The sequence below is a fragment of the Hemiscyllium ocellatum genome, chromosome 14 (assembly GCF_020745735.1).
Source record: "Hemiscyllium ocellatum isolate sHemOce1 chromosome 14, sHemOce1.pat.X.cur, whole genome shotgun sequence".
NCBI lineage: Eukaryota > Metazoa > Chordata > Chondrichthyes > Orectolobiformes > Hemiscylliidae > Hemiscyllium > Hemiscyllium ocellatum.
The window spans coordinates 71070207-71086874 of NC_083414.1; the positions used below are offsets into that span (position 1 = coordinate 71070207).

The 16668-nt window shown below is 42.5% G+C and overlaps 1 protein-coding gene across 1 annotated transcript in view; it reads right to left on the minus strand.

Annotated features, from left to right (window-relative positions):
- The window catches only part of LOC132822416 (E3 ubiquitin-protein ligase RNF123), a 379484-nt gene that overhangs the window by 162057 nt on the left and 200759 nt on the right, over nt 1-16668 (minus strand). Inside the window, exons 31-32 of the mRNA XM_060835785.1 lie at nt 16343-16427; nt 5712-5851 (exon numbers count right to left, since the gene is read on the minus strand). Of these exons, the coding sequence (XP_060691768.1) occupies nt 5712-5851; nt 16343-16427 (225 nt within the window). The remainder of the gene's footprint in view (nt 1-5711; nt 5852-16342; nt 16428-16668) is intronic.

Here is a 16668-nt window from a genome sequence, read left to right on the forward strand (position 1 = left end):
AGGTATAGACAGGATAGATCGACTGAATCCTTAGAAGAGTATAAAGGAAGTAGGAGTTTACTTGAGGGAAATCAGGAGGGCAAAAAGGGGACATGAGATAGCTTTGGTAAATAGAATTAAGGAGAATCCAAAGGGTTTTTACAAATATGTTAAGGTCAAAGGGTAACTAGGGAGAGAATAGGGCCCCTCAAAGATCAGCAAGGCAGCCTAGGTGTGGAGCTGCAGGAGCGGGGAGATGCTAAACAAGTATTTTGCATCAGTGTTTACTGTTGAGAAGGGCATGGAAGACACAAAATGTGGGGAAATGGTGACATCTTGAAAAATGTCCATATTACAGAGGTGGTGGTGCTGGATGTCTTAAAATTCACAAAGGTGGATAAATCCACAGGACCTGATCAGGTGTACCCGAGAACTCTGTGGGAAGCTAGAGAAGTGATTGCTGAGCCTCTTGATGAGACATTTGTATCACTGATAGTCACGGGTGAGGTGCTGGAAGACTGGAGGTTGGCCAACGTGATACCACTATTTAAGAAAGGTGGTAGAGACAGCCAGGGAACTATAGACTGTGAGCTGAAAATGTGTTGCTTGAAAAGCGCAGCAGGTCAGGCAGCATCCAAGGAGCAGGAGATTCGACGTTTCAGCCTGACATCGGTGGTGGGCAAGTTGTTGGAGGGAATCCTGAGGGACAGGATTTACATGTATTTGGAAAGGAAACGACTGACCAGGGATAGTCAGCATGGCTTTGTGCGTGGGAAATCATGTCTCATGAACTTGGTTGAGTTTTTTGAAGTAAAAAAGAGGATTGATGAGGGCAGAGTTGTAGATGTGATCTATATGGACTTCAGTAAGGCAGTCGACAAGGTTCCCCATGGGAGGCTGGTTAGTAAGGTTAGATGACATAGAATCCAGAGAGAACTAGCTATTTGGATACAGAACTGGCTCAAAGTTAGAAGACAGAGGGTGGTGGTGGAGGGTTGAGTTTCAGACTGGAGGCCTGTGACTAGTGGAGTGTCACTAGGATCAGTGCTGAGTCCACTACTTTTAGTCATTTGTATAAATGATTTGGATGTGAACAGAGGTGACATGGTTAGTAAGTTTGCAGATGACTCCAAAATTGGAGGTGTAGTGGACAGCGAAGAGGGTTACCTCAGATTACAACAAGATTTGGACCAGATGGGCCAATGGGCTGGGAAGTGGCAGATGGAGTTTAATTCAGATAAGTGTGAGGTGCTGCATTTTGGGAAAGCAAATCTTAGCAGGATTTATACACTTAACACTAGGGAGTGTTGCTGAACAAAGAGACCTTGGAATGCAAGTTCATAGCTCCTTGAAAGTGGAGTCGCAGATAGGTAGGATACTGAAGAAGGCATTTGGTGTGCTTTCCTTTATTGGTCAGAGTATTGAGTACAGGAGTTGGGAGGTCATGTTGCGGCTGTGCAGGACGTTGGTCAGGTCACTGTTGGAATGTTGTGTGCAATTCTGGTCTCCCTCCTATCGGAAAGATGTTGTGAAACTTGAAAGGAGTCAGAAAAGACCTACAAGGATGTTGCCAGGGTTGGAGGATTTTAAGCTGTAGGGAGAGGCTGAATAAGCTGGGGCTGTTTTCCCTGGATCGTCAGAGGCTGAGGGTTGACTTTATACAGGTTTATAAAATTATAAGGGGCACAGATGGGGTAAATAGACAAAGTCTTTTCCCTGGGGTGTGGGAGTCCAGAACTAGAGGGTATTGAACTAGGGTGAGAGGGGAAAGATACAAAAGGGACCTAAGGGGCAGCATTTTCACACAGAGGGTGGTACATGTATGGAATGAGCTGCCACAGGAAGTGGAGGAGGCTGGTACAAGTGCAGCCTTTAAAAGGCATCCACATGGATATATGAATAGGAAGGGTTTGAGGAATATGGGCCAAATGCTGGCAAATGGGACAAAATTATGTTGGGATAACTGGTCAGCATGGACAAGTTGGACCAAAGGGTCAGTTTCCATGCTGTACATCTCTAAGACTCTATAACTGTAGTACACACTAAAACAAAATCATTTGCAACACTGCTTCTGTGAGATACATCACTGCACACCTATTCTAATATCATTTAAATCTACCATTAGGCCTACAGGGTTACAACCAAACAAAAATAAATCGTGATAACGGTCAGTGTTCGGATTTAATTCCGTCTGCCTCAAAACGGAGACTGGAGCCGTAAAATCCAGCTGTGCATCCTTCCAGACCCAACATGAAGACAGCTTGATGCCCTTTCAGTATTTGCTGTCAGGGGATTCAGAATCGTCACATCTCTATCTGCTGTTTTTAAAGAAAGATTGAGAGCTAATAACAATCACAACATAATTCTACACAGCTGTTAGCCTTCGTAAGTAAAGATCTTCAAAAGCTACAGTCAATTTCCACAGATGGGTGTAAAGGCTTTTAACTAATATGATATATGAAGGAGTTGGAAGGGCTGAGAACTCAATTTTACAAAACTTTGAACAAAAACACCATACCCTGTCCTAACTCCATCCTTCTGAGGTTAAATCCTCAACTTATGGGCAGCAAGGTGGCTCAGTGGTTGGCACTGTTGCCTCACAGCACGAGCAACCCAGGTTCAATTCCTGTCTCGGGCAACTGTCTGTGAGGAGTTAGCACATTCTCCCCATTTCTGCATGGGTTTCCTACAGGTGCTCCAGTTTCCTCCCATAGTCCAAAGATGTGTTGGTGAATGCTAAATTGCCCAGAGTGTTAGGTGCATTAGTCTGAGTAAATATCGGGCAGGAGAATGGGTCTGGGTGGGTTACTCTCCCGAGGGCCAGTGTGGACTTGTTGGGCCAAAGGGCCTGTTTCCATACTGCAGGGAATCTAATCTAATCATTATATCACCAAACATACCTTCATTGACACTGCCCTACCAGTCTTTTTTGCCACACCATTGTATAAAGGTCCTGCCTCACACATCATCAAAATTGCCCATGAGCTGGATTGACATGTCTGTGACTCTCATGTCCCCAAGAAATGGGAGTTAAGATCTTTTATGTGAAAATCCTATGTGTTGACATTTGACAGATACATTTTTCTGCTGCTCAAAATCTGGCTCAAGTCAATACTTCCCCCAACTGGAGGTCCTGGGGAATCCTGACTCTTGTTGCACTCCAGCCTTCATCAAAGCGTTCAACCCATGTGGCACTACTCTTTACAGCCAGCTCCTTCTAACAGGATAGAGAAAGTAAGTAATCGTATCTGCCAGTTCGGGGACAGGGTCTTAGTGTGGGTCTTTCAGGAATGACACTGGGAAACACTGCAATGCACAAAGGATGACAGAAATTTGGAATTTCCTTTCTAAGCAGAAACTGAGTCAACTGTTACTCTGAAATAGATACATTTTTGTTACCCAAAAGTACCAAGGGATAGGAGGAAAAGGCATCGTTATGAAATCGGACAATGTTAAAAATCACACAATACCAGGTTATAATCTAACAGGTTTATTTGGAAATACGAGCTTTTGGAGCGCTGCTCCTTCATCAGCTGGTTGTGCAGCATCTTGATCTACGCAGCTATTTGATGAAGGAGCGGCGCTCTGAAATCTAGTGCTTCCAAATAAACCTGCTGGACTATAACCTAGTGTTGTGAGATTTTTAACTTTGTTCACCCCAGTCCAACACCGGTACCTCCAAGTTATGTAATTGGAGTTGTAGATCAACCATGGCCCCACTGAATGGTGGACCAAATGTAAGGGGATAAATGGCCTCTTCCTACATTCCTGTGACCCCATGTTCTCAGTAAGTTTTTTGGTTGTGTTGCTGCAACTGATTGGCATTGCTCCTCTTATGTAAAGCACTGCAGGCCAATATCGCTGTTACAAGTACTACATAAATACAACTTGCCCTTTTGTTTTTGAGCTAAATAGCCTTGTATAAAAGAACTGGATTGATGAAATAACATGACACACAACAGGTTAATACACCGCAGAGTGGGGAAAAAGAGGGACAAACATGGACTGAGCATTTGGCTTCTCGCTCCACCCTGGGACGGGATGCTAAACTGAAACACTGGATCACTAAAGCCACCAAATTGGCTCATACAGCACAGCCCATTCCTGCTCAGATTTTCTTATATGCACAGTGCCAAAGTAAGTATTGCACTTATCCAAGTAATGAATGAGGTGGTGAACAAAAACAACTGAACAAAGTGATCAGCACAGATCTCAAAATCACACTGGGAATCTACTTAAAAGCATACATGGGGCTGGTGGAAGCAGTATTATATTTATGTGCTGAATAATCTGTGCTTTCATAAAGAGCAAGAGTAAGTGTCTTGCACTTATGCAATTTTTCTATCTCATATTTTATTGATGTTTGGTCTGAATGCAGTGAATGGGATGAAAGTGAAGGCAGTGATTGTTTACTAAAAGCAGATCTGTAAATAAAAAACAGATGATGTGATTTAGCAAGAAAGCAGGCAATTAGTCACAGGAATACCTGGCTCCCATGCCTGCATCAATATTGGATTACTAAGAACCTTGAGACACACTAAATTCAAAACAAGTGATCGATCTCCAACTCCATTGGCTTCCGGAAGGACCAATCAATGTATCAACAGTACACCTGATAAATGACAGGGCCCACCAATTCCCAAATTACAAGAAACAAAGGCCAGGGTCTGCCGACTCCCACAGCCATTTGGTAACGCCAAAGTCTGCTGGCTCCCACAGCCCATTCAGTAAGCGCCAGAGTCCACCGACTCCCACAGCCCATTCAGTAACCACCAGAGTCTACCGACTCCCACAGCCCATTCAGTAACCGCCAGACTCCACCGACTCCCACAGCCCATTCAGTAACCGCCAGAATCCACCGACTCCCACAACTCATTCAGTAACCGCCAGAGTCCGCCGACTCCCACAGCCCATTCAGTAACCACCAGAATCCGCCGACTCCCACAGCCCATTCAGTAACCACCAGAATCCGCCGACTCCCACAGCCCATTCAGTAACCACCAGAATCCGCCGACTCCCACAGCCCATTCAGTAACCACCAGAATCCGCCAACTCCCACAGCCCATTCAGTAACCACCAGAGTCCACCGACTCCCACAGCCCATTCAGTAACGGCCAGAATCCGCCAACTCCCACAGCCCATTCAGTAACCTCCAGAGTCTGCTGACTCCCACAGCCTTTTCATTAACGTCAGAGTCTGCTGGCTCCACAGCCAGTTCAATAACGCCAAGAATCAGCTGACTCTCACAGCCCGTTCAATAATGCCAGAGTCTGCCAACTCTGAGAGACCATTCAGTAACGCCCAGAATCTGCCAACTCCAACAGCCCATTCGGTAACGCCAGGGTTCGCTGATTTTCATATAATCGGAGACAAATGCAGTGATTCCATTTCAATGGGAACAATGCTTTGGTGGTGGATGAGTAGTGGTGGACAAGGGCCAAGAGACAAGAGAAATATTTTTGATTTGATGTGTCCTCTCCAGAAAGAGACATCACAGAAAGAAATTGAAAAGCCTTGATGAAGGAACAAGTCTTATGCTGTAAAAACCTTGGAGATTCAAAAGAACAGGTTAGCAAATGAGATGGAGTATGATGTACTAAAGCACCATTAGTTGCTTACCATTTGCACAATTACAGGGTGTTGCAAAATGTTATTGCACTTCTTTACTCTGAGATAGCAGGTAGAATGGGCAAGAGAATTGGAGTTGACTGTGAAGGTATCTGGGTGTTTACCTCCTGAATCATGCCGATGAACTCTGAGAAGGCCCAGTTCAGCTGGTTGAGGACACTATTCAGGAAACTGGCTGCCATTTCGGAGTCAGAGCGAAGCAAGTCAGCCATATGTTGTTGCAGCAAAGTAGAAGGACAAGGTTCTGAGAGGAAGAAGAAAAGCTAAGTTAACAGTCAGTATTAATTTACAGAGATTACAGTCATTAGGGGAATCTGGATCAAACACAACAGATTATGCAACAAACACCTCAAAAGTATAAATGCAGCAAACACTTTCTCCCTTAAGCATCTTGAGTTTTTATTTTCTACCCAACAGTGATACAGCTTGCTGTGTTGTGGTTTTAGGAGTTTAGCACACAACCTCCTCCACCAGAAAAATAAACTGTGAATTTAAGGTGGACTGTGATATAGTGCCAAAGGTGTCCTGCTTCTCGGGTGAGTTTCAGCCACAGATAATCTGAACCTGCAGTAGGAAGCGAGCAACATTAGTGAATGTGACTCAGGTGCCCGAGAGGATATGATCAGAATCTCAACTCAAAATTGAACAGATTGGAGTTACCAATATTCTGGTTCAAGTTGAGACATTGACTAGGGGAAGATGAAACCAGTAGCAAGGGCCAAACAGAATATTACTGACCTTCCAAAAACTTCAATGGTTGTAGGTTTTCCTAACTAAGGCTAGCTTTCCAACAAGCAATCCAACAGCAGAGAAATACAAAAAGTTTTCAAGGTGTTCAGTCACGTAACGTTAATTATAGACTCAAGTAATTTCCTGACAACAAATGTTATGTTAACTGATCTGTAACTGTCTGGTTCCTCTTTATAACTTTCTTAAGTAGCAGTGTTATGTGCAATTTTCTATCCAAAGCAAAAGGTTCTGGTTCAAGGGAATAGTGGGAGATTTAATTAAGACAAGTGTGAGCGGTACGGTGGCACAGCAGTTAGCACTGCTGTCTCACAGCGCCTGAGACCCGGGCTCAATTCCCGACTCAGGCGACTGACTGTGTGGAGTTTGCACGTTCTCCCCGTGTCTGCGTGGGTTTCCTCCGGGTGCTCCGGTTTCCTCCCACAGTCCAAAGATGTGCGGGTCAGGTGAATTGGCCGTGCTAAATTGCCCGTAGTGTTAGATAAGGGGTAAATGTAGGGGTATGGGTGGGTTGCGCTTCGGCGGGTCGGTGTGGACTTGTTGGGCCGAAGGGCCTCTTTCCACACTGTAAGTAATCTAATCAATCTAATCTGTACTACCCTCAGATAGTTTCTTTTAAAACTCTGGGATAGAAATAATTTGGATTGGTGACAGGGGAGAATTTGGAATGCTGGTAATGATACCGACATAGTATGGAGCTGAACTGAGCTCAAACCAGCTGTCCCTGCCTATCCACCAATATTTCTAACGTTTAAATGAGAAAAGATCAATTGTGAAAAAAAATTATTGGACTGTTCCCACTAACCCCACCCCCAAAACTAGCACGAGGTACATAATGAATGATGGATTTTTGATGCAGAACATCAGTTGTCAATTTAACGCATTTGACATGAAGCCATGTGTGTCTCACAAACATGATTGAGCTTTTTTGATGAAGTTACCAAAAAGATTGATGATGACAGAGCAGGAGACGTTACTTATTTGGATTTTAGTAAAGCCTTCAACAAGGTTCTGCATGGTAGACTAATTAGTAAAGTTAGGTCACATGGGATTCAGGGTGAGCGTGTCAATTGGCTACATAATTGGCTTAATGACAGGAGACACAAAGTGGTGGTGAAGGGTTCCTTTTCAGACTGGAGGACTATCACCATAAGTGTTCCATATGGATTGGTTCTGGGTCCTCTTTTGTTTGTCATTTACATAAATGATTTGGATGAGAATATAGAAGGCACGATTAATAAGCTTGTGGATGACACCAAATTGGTGGCATAATGAAGAAGGCGTTCTAAAGTTACAAAGGGATCTTGATCAAATGGGTCAATGGGCTGAAAAATGGCAGATGGAGTTCAATCTGGATAAATGTGAGGGACCTAGGGGTGCAGTACATAATTCTTTGAAGTTTGCGTCACATATAGACAGGGTGATTAAAAAGATGTTTGGCAGGCTTGCCTTCATTGCTCAGTCCTTTGAGTATAGAAGTTTGGAAGTCATGTCAAGCTTGTACAGGCCACTGGTGAGGCCTACTCTGGAGTACTGTGTCCAGTTCTGGTTGTCCAGTCATAGGAAGGATATTATTAAGCTGGACAGGGTTTAGAAAAGATTACCAGAAGGTATGGAAGGTTCGAGTTATAAAGAATGGCTGGATAGGCTGGGCATTTTAAATCACTGGAGTGTAAGAGGTTGAGAGGCAATCTGACAGAAGTTTATAAAATAATGGGAAGTATAGGTAGAGTTATGATAGCTATTTTTTCCCTAGGATGGGGATTTTAAGTCCGGGGGCACACTTCTAAGGTGAGAAGGTAGAGATTTGAAAAGACATGAGGGGCAACTTTTTTCATCCAGAGAATGAATTTCCTGAGGAAGAGGTAGATGTGAGCACAATTGCATGTTTAAAAGACATTTGATAAGTACATGAATAAGAAAGGTTTGGAGGGATGTGGGCCAGTAGCAAGCAGGTGAATCTAGTTTAATGTGGGATTATGTTTGGCACGGACTGATTGGACTGAAGGGTCTGTTTCCATGCTGAATGACACAAAGACTATGAGACATTAGGACAGATTTGTTTAGATAGATAGACTTTGAGAAATGTCTTAAAGGAAGATGGGGAGATTTAAAGAAGGATTTCTAGAGCATTTTCAACAGGTAAAATGCGCCTTCTTCAATTAAACAAAACCTCAGAATAGTGTTTCTAGTGTATTTGCTAGGACAACACTTCAATTAATTACATCCTGCATATTTTTTCAAATTCAAACAAAAACTTGAGGGAAAACTATTCCCTGTTGGATTCCCTATGTTAAGATCTCAACCAATTAAGAGTCCACACTAACTAATCGCTACCCTCTTTTCCGACATGCTGTAAATTGCTATTCCCCTTGAATTTGGCATTGAGTCTGCCTGTTTATTCAGTACTTCTAAAAGAACTACACAAGTTCAATTTGTCAGTATTAGCCCTTGCACAAAAAAGTGAAAAAATGTTTTTAAAGCCATCCAAGCACAGAACAGTCCCTCACATCATTGGGACTAGTTGCATGGAATCATAACAGGAAGCAAAACCTTTAATACTGACACTCATAATAGAAGGATTATGGAAGAGGAGATGAAAGCTGCAATTCTCATGCCCTTTCTCACAGATGCAAAATGGTTTCCAAATACACAAGTAGCAATACAACGTAGACTGATGGGCTTGTGACCATGCTTCACCTCTCCGCAGCAACTACGTCAATTTTTAGCTTGCAGTGAACAATAGCTGAAGTGATCATACCGTGAAAAGCTACAGTCTGATGATTGAGCTAATTCAGGGAAATGGAGTCAAAGTGAAAAGAGTGCATTACGTGTTTGCTAAAACCCCGTAATTAGTTGCTGTACATTGGCCAGTTTCTATCACTATCTGGAAATCCCTTTGGCTTTAATCAATATAACTGGTGGTAATGCCTTTCCTGGAACATTTATCACAAAATGCATTGTACAATTGATGAGATGATAGCACAGCTGATCAATGCCAAGCTTTCAGTCACCTTTACAACAAGAAGTCTCACAATGGTTCTGGTGTGGCAAGCCTTAACAGAGTGCCCAAATTATCCTGGAAAGTTGCTGCTAACTTGCCTGTGAAACGAACACCCTTTGAGTTTTTAGGCAATTTGGACAATGCATGAATGGGTTGGAGAAGGCTGCACGCAGTTCACCACAGCTCCAATCTAGTTGCAGCTCCTTTGGGAACACACAGTGTGAAGAGCATGCACTAACCCCTGATCGGCAAAGTTTAATATTACAGGAGCACTAACTGTCAAACGCTACCATATTTCTCAAGCAGACAAGAGATCTGGCAAATCTATTATCATGATGAATTAAATCACAAATATACTGGTGGGTGTATAGATTTTAATGGCCTTGCTGTGCGTGAGAGTTCAAACCAGATAGGATCACATTTTCATTCTTCCAGAGGAGAGGAGGGACAAGTGGTATGACAGAACCTAGAACAGTACAACATGGGAACATTAAACTGATCCCTTCTATCTGCCCAAGGTCCACATTCCCTCAATTCCTTGTTTATTCACGTGCTTATGTGCCCCTATCATATCTGCCTCCAGCACTACCCCTGGAAGTGCGTTCCAGGCTCCAACCACACACGCTGTGTAATAAACTTGTCCCTCATATCTCCTTTGAACTTTCCCCCTCTTACCCTATATGCATGCCCTCTAGTATTAGGCATTTCAACTCTGGGAAAAAGATCTTGACTGTCAACCTTTTCTATGCATCTCAATTTGATAAACGTTTTTATCAGGTCTCCCCTCAGACTCTGCCAATCCAAAGAAAACAACCCTCATTTGCCCAGTCTTTCCTTATACTATACCCTCTAATTCAGCACCCTGATAAACTTCTTCTGAACCCTCTCCAAAGCCTTCACATTGTTCCTCTAATGTGCTGATCAGAATTTGAATGCAATATTCTTAAGTGCAGCCTAATTAAAGTTTTATGAAGCTGTAAAATCACTTCCTCACTCTTATATTCAATGTCCCAACCAAACACTTGCAGCACTCTAAGTTATTATCCAGCATTACCAAGTGACATATAACAAAAGGTACATGCAGGGTACTATTCCTTTATGATGTCCAATTCAATGCAACAGGTTATGTACAGAACAAGTTCAATAAGGAGCAGGGTTGCATCTCTACTGCCGCATAAAGAACTCCACAGTCAGGTGAAGCTTTCATTAGTCACACTGTAGAGCTGTCTCTATTCTGTCCTGCAAACATATCCCAAACCAAAAACATGTAGCAACGACAACCATCCAACAGAGGTATATTTCTCACATTTTGTGGCTTCCCCAAATAAATCTGATAAATTAATGCCAGATTATAACAGCGCAGAGAAGCACAGAAGGGAAAGACTATTATTTAAACCCAGTCTTCCCATCAGACTTCATACAACTTGCATTGTGAAAGACCCTTCTGATTTTACATATGAAGGAGTGAGTGAGAAAGAAAGCTTTTTTGTTGATTCCTGAAAGTGATCTAGTGGAACCAGTCGAATAACTTACACCACTGTTCACTTCGGCAGGCACATCCTGCAAATTAGGTAATGAGCATTTTGCGCTACAGGTGACAGGATGTTACTTCCCCTCGGACCTATCTGAACTCACTTCAACATGACCCTTCAAACTGGCAGGTAAAAGAGGCAGACAACTTCATCAATATGAACAGAGCTGGGGCAAATGAACTAGTGTACTGAGTTGGAGATGCCGGTGTTGGACTGGGGCGCACACAGACACCCACACACACCCTTTCACGCTCACACATGCACCCCCTCGCAGACTTAAGACACTGTGCACCCACTACACACACACACAAAGACCCACATGCACACACATATATTTTGTGGGGTGAATTTGTATTGCACAGTTACATTGCACGTTGCTCAAAAACTGCATACATTCATGTAGAACTCTGAGCTCAAAAACTGCATGGATTTATGTAAAACACTGTTATCTCACTTTTTAGATTAGAATCAATCTAAACATCAGGTCATAGACAGAGAACACAGGGGGCTAACACCTTCAACATATTGTCTAGCTATCACCATTTTTTACAGCTAACCCGAGAATGCAACTTTAAAAAGAAGGGTTTTGTGATTTACACATGAAAGAAGTGAAATTGTCACTGCATTCTAACAGATGAAAGGCTTAACAGACAATCAATTTTTCAATGTATAATTTCAGTTATATCACACTGCAAATTTTTGCTATAAATTCTGTGTTACGATCGAGCCCTCCACAATCACCTGATGAAGGAGCGTCGCTCCGAAAGCTAGTGTGCTTCCAATTAAACCTGTTGGACTATAACCTGGTGTTGTGTGATTTTTAACTCAGTGTACTGAGGTGTGACATGAATGTACACTAAGTGGTGCCAAAATAGACTGTGAACTCATTAGTTTACATGATTTAAACTCCAATACAGACAGTCTGCTGCTTGGTCACAGCCATTAGTTAACAAATTTACAAGATTCATTTGGCTGCTGTTGTGACCATCAGTGATAGCTATACATACTAAATACCACATTTCCCAACATATTGAACATTCCATATATACTGTAGATATATTGACAATATGATGCTGGAGGTTATTGATAGCCACGTGTGTCTGAGCCCCACTGTCAGCAACCTGTTACTTGACGCTAAAATCTTTGCAAAAACTGTAGCTGATACTTCCAAACCAAGTGAGTGCGTGTGGAAAAACACCAACCTGAACGAGAACACTAAACTGCAACAAAAGCAAGCTTGTGTCCTCAGTGCACTCTTTCACAATGGTGAGACTTGAACAACATATAGTAGGCAGGAGAGAAGGCTGGATGGTTTCAACCTTTTGTTATCTCAGCAATATTCTCCGCACCACTTGGCAGGAGAAGGACACCAACTCAGAGCTCCTGAAGGATGCTAAATCCATCAGCATACCCTCACTACTAATTGTTGGCTTGGTTATCATTGTCAGGTGATGACTATTCTAAACTCAAAGAACTTCCATTCAGTGAACTGGCCTCTGGATCATGACCTTCTGGACATCAAAACCTCCTGCAAGGATACTTCACTCGAGGATTCCCCAGCACCACTGTTGACCAGGCCTTCGGGCTGGGTCTGACCCATCTCCCACACTTGTGTCCTTACCCCTCCTCTTCCCTCCCACAATACTGAGAAGGTCTCCCCCCACTTCCCCATCTTCACTTCCCACCCCACTAGCACACACACCCAAAGGATTGTAAAATGCAATCTCTGATATCTCCGGTAGGATGCCACAATCAGACACATGTGCCCTTCCCCTCCCTTGTCAGTCTCCCACAGGGATTGCTCACCCTGGTTCACTCCTCCTCCAGTCCCAAACTCTCCCCATACCCCCATAGCACCTTTGTTTACAAATGCAGAAGGTGTAATACCTGCCTGCTTACTTCCTTTCTCCCTCATTATCCAGGCCCCAGACACACCCTTCCAGGCGAAGCAGCAATTTATCTGCACTTCAATCAATCTAGGTGTTGCTCAAATATGGTCTCCTCTAGACCAGAGAAATGAAACACAGATGGGCCACAGCTTTGCTGAATACCTACATTCCGTCTGCAAAAATGACCCTGAGCCTCCAATTGCTTGTCATTCCTGATGAAGGCTTTTGCCCGAAACATCGATTTTCCTGCTCCTCGGATGCTGCCTGACCTGCTGTGCTTTTCCAGCACCACTCTAATCTACAATCTGGTTTCCATCATCTGCAGTCCTCACTTCTGCCTTGTCATTTGAACACACCACTGTATTTCTCTGATCAATATTCCTGCCTTGGGCTTGCTACAGTGTTCCAGTGAGCTCAGTGCAAGCTGAAAGAACAGTTTTCATCACACCCAACTCATTTTTAACCTACTTATTGTCCCCATTATCAGCTTTTCTTTTGTCTGCGCTTACCATTATCCATCCCTTTGTCTATCTAACTCTCGTTCTCTCTCTCTCTGGGCTCCATCTCTACATATTTGCTCACTCCTCCCTCCTCTCTTCACCTTCCACTGTCTTCATCATATATAAAGCTAAAAATCACACTACCAGGTTACAATCCAACTGGTTTAATTAAAAGCACTGGTTTTCGGAGCGCTGCTCCTTCAGTAGTTAGTTTTAGAAGAGGAGCATAAGACACAGAATTTATAGCAAATAAAAACCATCAACACCACTAACTGACAGCTCAAAGTGGACAGGATCTCCAAGAAGATCGCACATATCGACACAGACATGAAGTTTCTGCAGAAATGCAAGAAAGCAGGATTTGCTATAAATTGTGTTTTATGATCCTCTTCCACAGCCACCTGAAGGGGCAGTGTGCTGAAAGCCAGTGCTTCCAAACAAATCTGTTGGACCCTAACCTGGTATTGTGTGATTTTTAACTTTGTCCACCCCAGTCCAACACCAGCACGTCCACATCATGCCATTCATCATATATATCACTTTTTGCTAGCTACTAATAGTTATGATGAAGAATCACTGGACTCGAAACATTGATTCCACCTTCTCTCCAAAGATGTTGGATGACCAGAGTATCTATTTTTAGTTGTGTCCGTTGAAGAATAGATGTTTCCTCTCCAAATATTGATAAAACTACCCTGTTCTTCGAATAACATCATGGGGCTTTTCATATACATCTAAGATGATGAGAGTCCTATTAGCAAGCACAGGAGACAATCAAATCTGTCTAATTCTGCTGAGTGGCAGATTTTTAAAGTAGGCTCTTCCACATACTAACAGTTGTCTAGAAATCAAGAGTGTGTTAGCAAATTTTATCTTCACTGAGTGAATTTCCTAGATTAGGTTTCTTTTTGACTCCTAAGAGGAAATCTCCTAACCTAATGGCAGAACAATGTACTATTCTAACCAGCAATATTAGTTTGAGCTCTCAATCACATTGAGATCACAATCACATCTCAATCAAAACTGCTGACCTTTATTATGAATTATTTATTACAGCCTTTAATAGTTACTAAACTCATTAAAGCAGCTATCAAATTTCAATGATCTTTATTAAATAGAAAGAAATGAAGACAAATCAAATCTAAATCAATGTTATGCATTTATTATTAGGAAACCTTCAGGCCACCTCTTGCACCGATAACAAGAGGTCCCAGCTAAAAGAAAGGAAGCTGTCAGTTTCTGCAGTAATGGCTGATATGTTGTGTATCTTCAAGAGAAAGGTAGACAGAATCTTGGCTGAGGTGGAAACTCTATCATACAAAAGATCAGTACCAAGTGAAAACACATCATGGTAATGGCAGCTCGAGACTAGTTTCTGAATATCTGAAGGATGAGATAGACAGTTGCCTGCTTTCCTTTCCTATAATTGACCATGAGAATTTAAAATCTGTTTTAATCGTCTCTGCAGTGAGATTGGTGCGCCTAGGGTTTGGCTCAAATGGCAGGGCAGCTACCACATTGATCACATTAATACCAAGAGTGGGGTTTGATCCTATTTCAGCTGGGGCAGACTTGGGGTTCTGCCTCTTCACCCTGGCCTGTAGTACAACAATGGTGGCATAAGCTATGGTTTGCCAATTCTCGAATTCTCGAGGGTGTTAACTGAAAATGAAGAAGAATGAGTTGGAAGAGTTTGCTTTGTCATGCATGAGACTTAACACCAGGTTGAGGGCAAGTTAGCATTTGCTAATCTTATATTTCGTTCATATGACTGCAACAGCTGCACAAAAATACATCATGATTGAGGACTGTTGAAAACAAGTAAAACTCATGTGTACTGAAAGCAGTAACAGCATGGAGTCTATGGATCATCAGATGTTTCTTATCTTACTGTTATACCCTTACACAACACTTCTGCACAAAATTTTGGATCAATTTGATCCAAATTAGGATTTTCTTTTTTTGTTGAACTATTTGTGGAACCAGAAGAGTAGGATCCCCATCCCATCAGCATGGCAGGAGCCCAGGTGAGGCTCCAGAGATGAAAGAGCAGCGGAGACAGTTTTTATAAAGCTTCAAATAAGTAACCTACCATAATACTTCCTCCTGTGTTATACCAATTGTGAATTTGTGACCATTAAGATGTAGGAGCAAAAGTGGGCCATTCGGTCTACTGAGCCTGCTCTTGCATCCAATTAGATCGCGGCTGATCTGATAATCCTCAATTCTACTTACCTGCCTTTTCTGCATAATCCTGGACTCCCTTATGAATTAAAAATCTATCTGAGCCTTGAATATATTTAATAACCCACATTTGCAAGTCCTAAGTGAGAATGAATTCTACAGATTCATTAATGTGTCTTAAACGGGTGATCCCCCACTCTGAAAATATGTCTTCCAGTCCGAGACTCTTCCACAAATGAAAACAATCTCTCTGCATCAACCCTGTCAAGCCCTCTAAGAACGCTATATGCTTCAGAAAGATCACTCTCATTCCTCTAGTCATATACTTCAAAGCCCATTCTCAACTTTGCTCAGAAGTCAATTCCCGGTATCACCCAGTGAATCTTCTCTGGACTGCCTCCAAAGCTAGTAATATTTTCCTTAGATAAAGGGAGCAAATACTCCACCTGTGGTCTGACTAGCAACTTAGTTTTAGCAGGACATGTCAATTTTAGACTCCAACCCCTTTCAGCCCCACTTAAGAAACCTAATACACGATCTAGGATGATGTGCCAACGCAGTGCGTTTTCTTCCCAGGAAGTTGCAAGATGGAGAACCTGGTTCTATAACATTTAAACTATCGTAACCTGAAGTTAAAGAAAACTAATTATATTGATTTGTGTGTGATAACAGCACTCAGCTCAACAGATCAGGGAAAGTAATTTGACCCAAAATACCTCTTGCTTAACATTAAACATTTTTGACAGACAATAAACCCATGTAATATTGCTTCATTTAGTTTGTCTGTCACTGAAGAAATGTGGAAACTGATGGAAAGGGGGATTGCCATCACCCATAAGGATAGGTCTCCAGTGACATTACTGACCTACTGATACTCACTCTGCAGGCTTGGCATGTTGGCATCTTCTGGTTTACTTTTCAGTAAGTGAGGGAGTCGTGTGTACCTGTATCCGAATCCACATCCCTGAAACCAGAAACACAGAATTACTTTCTTTTAGTAAATAGGACATTAGACCCCTCAAGAATGTTCTGCTATTCAACACGATCATGGCTGATCATCAAGCTCAATATCCTAATCCCACTCAGCTCCAATATTCCTAGCTCCCTTTATCTACCTCCTTCCTGAAAACACACAATATTTTGGCTTCAAGCACTTATTGCGGTAGTGAATCCACAGGCTCACCACTTCCTGGGTGAATGAATTT